The sequence below is a fragment of the Cnephaeus nilssonii genome (genome assembly GCF_951640355.1).
Source record: "Cnephaeus nilssonii genome assembly, chromosome: 5".
In the NCBI taxonomy this organism is placed as follows: Eukaryota; Metazoa; Chordata; class Mammalia; order Chiroptera; family Vespertilionidae; genus Cnephaeus; species Cnephaeus nilssonii.
In genome coordinates this window covers 106,284,092-106,291,904 of record NC_137076.1, presented here as the reverse complement: position 1 = coordinate 106,291,904, position 7,813 = coordinate 106,284,092, and the positions used below count along the sequence as shown (strand labels likewise).

Genomic DNA, 7,813 nt, shown 5'->3' with positions numbered 1-7,813 from the left:
TGTCTAGCCTAGTCTCTAGAAATACAAAAATGAACTTCAACTCTGTAAGCTAAAGCCAACTGGAATATATAGTTTCAGTCTTTATTAGGGTATAGATGGCATTGGACCTTGACTGCTCTAAACTACACCCATTGTACTCTTTCCCCTCTTGGTCCCACAAGCTCCTATGCCTGCATTTCTTAGTATTAGTGTCTAGTCTCTAAAGTTTAGACATCATCATCAGTTCTTTTTCTTTTGAACGCTGCCTGTCCTCTAGAAGCTTCTGCAGAATCTGAGTGTGCTCCGCACCCAATCACCACCCAGATCCAGCCTGTGCACGAGCTGGGCTGGTGGTTTTGACAGCTGCCGTTTTATTTTCACCCTCTCACATGCTGCCAGTTAACTACCAGGACGTCCCAGTTCACGCCAGGCTCAAAAGCCTTTGCTGCCTCCAAGAGAAAATGTCAACTTGGCAGTGTACGTCGCCCAGCCTATTTCTGTTCTCATCACCTTCAACTTGGCGTCATTATGCCCTTTCAGAGCTCTGTACTTCGTGCCCCGCAATGATCTCAAAGCAGCTCGGACGCCAGTGTTCCTGATGTTGCCCTTCATTGTTCTTCCCAGCACCCGACTCCTACTTTCCTCCAAGTCCACAATCTGACCTGCTCATCTCTGCACTCAGAGGTGCCTGCCGCCTGGCTGGCAGGTGTTGTGGCATGTTGTATATGATACCGCTGAATTAAATAAGACAGACCCATGAGTTACATGGTGCTTTTATTGATACTCCATAACTGGCCTAAAGACCGATTTTAATGCGAGTCCCTTTACCAACAACAGGCATGAAACGGCACCATTCTTAAAATCGGAACCCTTTACAATCAATCCCTGAGATTCACTTCAGGAGCTTGAGGGCAGTGCTGAAGGGGGCCAGGTTCTCGCAGGCCCGCATCCACTTCTGCACGTTGGCTGGCACGGGCACGCCGCAGCCCCCCGCCTGCTGGAGCACAGACCACAGCACCACGTCCGCCACGGTGAGTTCGTTCCCCACGAGCCAGGGGCTCTTCCCGAGAGCGGAGTTCATGGAGCCGAACACGGCGGCTTTTTCTTTGCTGCTTCCTTCTTTTAACTGAAAAATGGCTACATCCACCCAGCTATCGATGAGGGTTAAATTCACCGCATTATGCTTCTGGCCGAACAGAGAGAACAAAAAACGTGCAATGTTCCCCTCTCCTTCGATGGGGCACATCCTCTGGACACTGAACTTCATCTGAGTCTTGGGCACTGAAAGGAAAACGCCCACGAATGTCAACAGGAGCAGCACCCGGAGAAGTACTTGTGCACGCGGGGAGGGGATCCACTCACCGTGCACTGTGGCAAGGAAAGGGGTATTTTCAAGGAGAAAAATCACATTTTTAGGTGTGATATTAAAGTTTAAACTATGTTTAAAGAGTGTAGCCCTAACCGGTTTGGCTCAGTGGGTAGAGCGTCGGCCTGCGGACTGAAGGGTCCCGGGTTTGATTCCGGTCAAGCGCATGTGCCTTGGTTGTGGGCACATCCCAGTAGGGGTGTGCAGGAGGCAGCTGATCAATGTTTCTCTCTCATCGATGTTTCTAACTCTCTATCCCTCTCTGTAAAAAATCAAAAAGTATTAAAAAATAAAAATAAAGAGTGCAGACTATATGTTAGGAAAGTAATCACGTCTGGTACTTGATCCTGACGGTTTTCAAGCTCGAAGGGATCTCAGACCACCTACTCCAACCCGTCCGTGTCTGGATTTGCAGGATGGGGACGAAACCAGGAGTCCCCTCGCCCAGGTCAGAGACGTAAGGCATCCCTGGGTGAATGGCATTACCTCACTTCCCTCTGTATAAAGGTCACCAGGGGAGGCATTCTTTAGTGGGATAACGAGTAAATGATACCCTGCCATCCTTTTATGGCCAGCTGGAAAGATGCCATCAGTGTCCCTGTAATGACAGGTTTTGGAATGTGAGGGCAAGACGGCCATGACAGCTGCTGCTCCCCTGCCCAGGCTGGGTAGACAAGATCACTAGAGGCCCGACGCATGAAATTCGTGCAAGAGTAGGCCTGCCTTCCTCTGGCCACAGGCAGGCGCCTGGGACCCGGGCTTCCCTCACAGCCCGGCTTCGTCCCGAAGGTCGTCCGGTCTAATTAGCATATTATGCTTTTATTACTATTGATGAGGTACATTTTACTACATAGGATAGGAGTTGAACCCAGTCCCCTCTACTTACCATTCTTCCAAATTAGAGTAAAGCCCAACTGGTATTCATGACGGGGCTGATTTTTAGTCTGCTCGCCAAAGCACCTGAGGAGGTTTTCTGGCACGTTCTTGACTGCTGAATGCGTGTGCACGGTGGACAGGACCTTGTACTGGTCGCAGAGCAGCTGGTGCAGCACGAGCAGGGAGAGGGGCGGCGAGGCGGGGTTTGCATTGATCACGATGTCTTTGAGGGCCCCGTAATCCTGGGGAGAAAACCAAACAGCAGTTTGAGTGAGTGCTTGTACCAGGTGCTGTTCTTACACCCTAATGCCCGTGAAGGAGGTGCTACCATTATCCTACCTCACAGCTGGTGAAAGGAGTCCTGGGGAGACACGTGACTTATCCAAGGTCACTCAGCCCAGGGAAGGGGAGCTGGGCTCTGAGCTGATGCCAACCCCTAGCCCCTGCACTGCTGGCTCCTGACAAAAAGTTGACTTTTACTGTCAAATTAGTAAAACAAGTTAGGAATGACACTTCCATTTGTCCCCAAGTTAAAAAAAAAATCACATGCAATTATAATCGGCCTTTCATGTCTACAGGTTTCACACCTGCAGATTCAACCAACGGGGGAAGGAAAACTATTTCTTTTGTTGTTAATCCTTTCCTGAGGGTATTTTCCCATTGAATTTGGGGGGGGGGGGGGGAAGGAAGGGAGAAACACTGATGTGGGTCCTGACCAGGGTTGGGGATCTAACCTGCAACCCTGGTACGAACGCGCCCTTGACCGGCAATCAAACCCTCAACCTTTTGATGCGTGGGCCAGTGCTCTAACTATTGATCCACACCGGCCAGGGCGGAAAACCTGTTGATCCATGGTTGGGGATCGGCAGATTATATGCATTGTCCTTTCATGTCATGGAAGGGACTTGAGCATATACCGATTTAGGATCCTGAGGGGGATCCTGGAACCAGCCCCCCACGGATACGGAGGTATGACTACATTCCGTTTACCAAATCTCTCTAACACCTGACCACCTAACAGCATCTCGCTTCTATATCTACGTCAATCTGGGTTTGCGCTGTGTTGAAGAGTCTCTTGGAGCCAATCTGGCCTCTGGTCTGGCACTCCTGACCGACGCCCTTCCCATGGGCTCTGCTGAATGCTTCGCAGCTGTCTGAACACAGTGTCACTGGACACTGCCTTCTGAGGTGCCTTCCCGGTGTCTGAGACTGCACCGCTGACTCATCCTCTGGACGGGCTCCCCAGGGCCTGCAGGCATCACTGGGGCCGCTGCACACAAACATGTACTGGGTGGTAAAGGGACACGTGTGAAGGGATTTGGAGGTTACAAAAGACCGAGCCCCGGGAGAGACTAATCCCACCTCCATTTTTCAGGTTCTCAAGTAGTACCATTTCTATGGCCAATTCTACAGGAGGGTATTAGCAGGGATTTTGGGGACAAACACTTTACACCTCCGGTAAGTAATACTTTTGTAATAACATATTCTTTCCTTACCTGTCTCTTTATATCCTAAGTTAGCTGAATACTGTAGACTGACCATTAAAGGTGGCCAATACAACTTAATTTTAATAAAGCAAACTGAATTTTGCAAAATACACTTGCAATCTGGCTGTGACTGGCTCTCGGTGAGATGTTTCAACAGGATCGGTGGGATTTTTGTGCAGCCAGAGCCCTGGAATTCAGGCTGCTCTCAGATCGGGGCTGACGGCTGAACCTGAGAAGCAGAGGGAGCGATTTAAGTCTGTCTCTCCAGGGCTCAGGCTGCTGGGATGCTGCCTGGAATGGGGAGAAGCTGTACTGGATGTTCCTCTCTTCAGCAGTGGGTCCGAGAGGTCAGCAGCAGCTTTAGAATTTGCTTTGGCTTCACTAGAGCTCATGCACCTGCTCAGTGCAACGGCACAACCACGCAGGGGAGAAAAGAACGCGCTCTGTCCCACCTCTGAAAACCAGCACGCAGGGCTCCGCTCACAGGAGCACTGGCCACCTAGCAGGTAGTTTTAAGTGAGCTCACCTTCCCAAGTACTGAATTTAAGTCCAATGCACTGGCCGGCAAAGCGGTGGGCTCCTGGGCTTGGATTATGTTGGTTACGTCCAAGTCCGCATCTGGCGTCTGAATCATCTTGGAGAGACCATCGACTGCGGCTTTCAATTCGTACAGACGCTTTAAAATGTTATCTTGACGGGACTCCAGAGCTTGAAGAGACGGGTCCGACCCTCCCTAAGCAAATCAACACCAGAATGTCATTTCCTTGATCAAAGCAGTCTGCTTAATTTGATCACTTGTCTTCTACTTAGTTCCACAAATTCATCAAACCTCCCACCTTCTAAAAAACAGTAAAATGAACGAGCATTATCTCCTTTCTCCCATTGTCTGATAGGTCCTGCAAGTAGATCCACAAATGCTTTAAAATAAATAAAAAACATGACTGAAAGCCCCTTTGTAAGACTAATTTCAGGTAATTTAGTCTAAGAACAGAGAAGAATAGAAAACAAATACAAATTGTTCTTTATTCATATTAAACACTTTGCTTAAACAAATAGAAAAAGGGGGTGGGCAGTGAAAATATAACTCAATACTAACAGAAGGGAAAAGGGCGCACACACAGGTTAAAAAAAGTGTCCTTTGGCTTGTAAGTCTGTCCGAGGTCAAACGGTCAATTCCCCAAATGATTCACTCTCAGGGCATACGGGCACTCTCACTGTAGAATCACCTAGAACTTCTCACTGCTGACATGTATAAATATGGAACACTTACATTCTTCATTCACCGAACCTTTGCGTCTTTCTTGCCTGGTATAGTGACTGGTATACAGTAAGTTACCCATCATGTTTATGATAAATCTCAAGTCAATCTAGATTTAACTTACAAAGTAATATCAAGAAACCTCCAGCACAGTCACATTGTACTCTCTCCAGATTCCTGAGCTCTCACAACAGACCATCCACTTTGAGTTGAGAAAATAAAACTTGAGCTAAATGCTCATAATGAGAGAGAACAGTCAGGAACATGGCAATGACCTTGAGTTATTAGAAAGATGCATTCATGATACAATGCGAGTGTAGGTGTACTTGCTCACATCTGAGTGCTGCTAAGTTTAATTCTTGGGAACATCTGTTCCCCTAGTCACTCCTAACACTGCCCTCTCACGCGGATCGATTCACCACCAGGTGCTGGCAATTTTCTGGAATTCACTTGCTTCTAAGCGTGCCTGCTCCACTGTCACTGCCCAAGCCCAAGACACCGTTTTTTCACCTGGTCTACTTCCATTGGTCACCTTGCACCTGTCCATAAGATGGCCGCTGGAGTGATGAGAAGAGAGGCAGACCCTGTCACCTCCTCCCCCGTGCTAACCTCCTAAGCTAAAAAGCAAAGCCCTTACCCTGGCTTGCTGAATAGTTTGTATGATTTGTCCTCTGGCTGCCTCCTTTCACGTAATTCTCCCCTGCTCGGTCTCTAGCCGTACAGTCCATGGGATTCCTAAAACACACCATGCCCCCAGTGGCCTCTGGACTTTCCTCATTCTGTTCCCTCCGTCTGCAACATTCCTCTCTCTTATCTCATCTGTTTAACTCCTCTTTACCCTGCAGCTGAATTGCCACCTTCTCCTCTCTCCTTGCCTGATGCTCTTGTTTAAGATCAAACAGCAAAAAATATAAGGTGGAACAAAGAACAATAAACAGTTCCGTATGCCACTTCGATAATAAGGTACTGTAAATAGACTGAACGGCCGAACAACCGGTCCCTATGACGTGCGCTGACTACCAGAGTGCGCATGCGAGGGGAACATGGTGGGCATTGGCCGGGGTGGGATGGTGGAGCTGGTGAGTGGGGGCGCCAGACCAAGGTGGGGCACCGGTCGCTGTCATTGGGGTGAGCCTTTAGTGGTTACTGAAAATTCTTTGCTCCTGTGCGCTGCAATCCCGCGGGAACTCGCACCTGCTGCCAGCACCGGAGCTGCACCCGCTGCCAGGCATGCTGCTGATGCCCGGCGCCAGCCTCAATCACTTGGCACTGTCAGCAGGTGCAGTGGTGGCTTTTGGCCCTGATCGCCCCTGAGGTTTTCTCCACCTCCCCCTGCTCCTGAGGGGCGACTGGGGCCAGCAGCTGCCTCTCGCACCCGCTGCCAGTACCGGCCCCAATTGCTTGGTGCCTCATCAGTGTGTGGCAGTGGCAGGAGCAGGGCTGCTGGCAAACGGGATAGGGGGTTCCGGCAGGAGGGGCCGGGCAGAGGCGAGGAGGATGGGCTGAGACCCACCCCTGTGCCCACCGCAGCCTCGCAGCCAACAGTTCCTTTCAAGGTGCACGAATTCGTGCACTGGGCCCTTAGTATTAATAATAAAAGAAAGGGCCCCGGCATAGCTGGATCTCACCCCTTGATCTGAGGCATGAGGAAATGCTCAAATCTGCTGATCATCCCTTTTAATGTTGGGCTGTTGTTTTTCTTGCTCAGACTAGTCTATGACTTGGCCTATGCGTTTACCCACTTGTTTTATACGTATTTGGAAGCAGTTTATTCTTCCAGTTGCTCTCCTCATGCTGGATTTCTAATTACCTGTCTATCCACACTGCCATCATCTCTTACAGAAGGGGGACTCCTAAAGTCATAAGCTTTGGGGAGGATGCCAGCATCAGGAAATCTATACACGGCTGGTGAGAGCCTACATCAGTGCAACCACTCTGCAAAGCAATTTACAATACCTAGTCCTTACCCGTGAAGGCAGACCTGCCCGCTGGGTCAGCAATTCCATCCCTAGTAAAATACCCTATGCCTGCTCCTGTCCAAAAACATTCACTGCAAAACGAAGCAGCTTACAAAGGGCCCGACATCCGTGAGCAGTGGGATGGGCAAACCGTGGGGTTACAGTTAACGCGTTGGGACAGCAGACCCGCAAAGGGCGAAGACTTCATTTCACGCAACAAAGCGAGTCCTGAAATCGTGTCTAGAAGCAGCAGCCAGACACAAGCCACCAAACCGCATGCTTCCATTCACGTGGCTTAGGGAGGCATCCTTGGGCGGCGCAGCAGGAGAGAAAAGCAGGACATGATCACGGAAGTCGGGCCCTTTGGGGTAATTTAAGTGGGGCCCTGTCCACGTGTGTTAACCTGGGTGACACTGGTTATTCTTAAAATGGCCATGTGCGTGCTATTCACTTTCCTGTGAGTAAAGTTTAAGTAGCTATAAGCGAAAAAAAGAAAACTGATACACGACCCGGGCCTGGAGGGACCCCGGGCCCTACTCGCGCATCTCCGCTGGCTACCACGGCGCCTGCGCAGTGCGCGGTCGGGTGGCCTTGGCGCCGGCGCACTGAACGGATGGGGAGCGGGGAGGGGGCGCGCTCCTACCTGCACGTGGCCCGCATTCTGCGCCGGGCTGCCGGTCCCGCGGTGCACGTTGGGGAGCCGGTACATGCAGGTGGGGAGCTCTACGCTGAGAGATGAGCCACCCTCGTGATAGGGCTTTACCTGGTACATCGGCATCGTGGGAACCACAGGAGGGACGGTGGCGGGTGGGGGTCACGACCGCCCAGGAACCGTCAGAGACTACCACGTACGCCGGCCACCTCCTTTCCGATCCGGATTCGGGCGTTC

The 7,813-nt window shown here is 50.7% G+C and overlaps 1 protein-coding gene across 2 annotated transcripts; it reads right to left on the bottom strand.

The window, feature by feature from the left end:
• Positions 1-2: 2 nt before the first annotated feature.
• On the bottom strand, positions 3-7,813 carry AIMP2 (aminoacyl tRNA synthetase complex interacting multifunctional protein 2). 2 transcript variants are annotated; one of them, XM_079770791.1, is made up of 4 exons: positions 7,688-7,813; positions 4,235-4,441; positions 2,232-2,463; positions 3-1,260 (listed from the first exon to the last, which is right to left on the bottom strand). In XM_079770791.1, the coding sequence occupies exons 1-4, from the start codon at positions 7,700-7,702 to the stop codon at positions 872-874; spliced, it is 843 nt and encodes a 280-aa protein (XP_079626917.1). In that variant the 5' UTR covers positions 7,703-7,813; the 3' UTR covers positions 3-871. The 2 variants fall into 2 exon arrangements, with proteins under 2 accessions (XP_079626917.1, XP_079626916.1); XM_079770790.1 differs by having other exon boundaries at positions 7,568-7,802.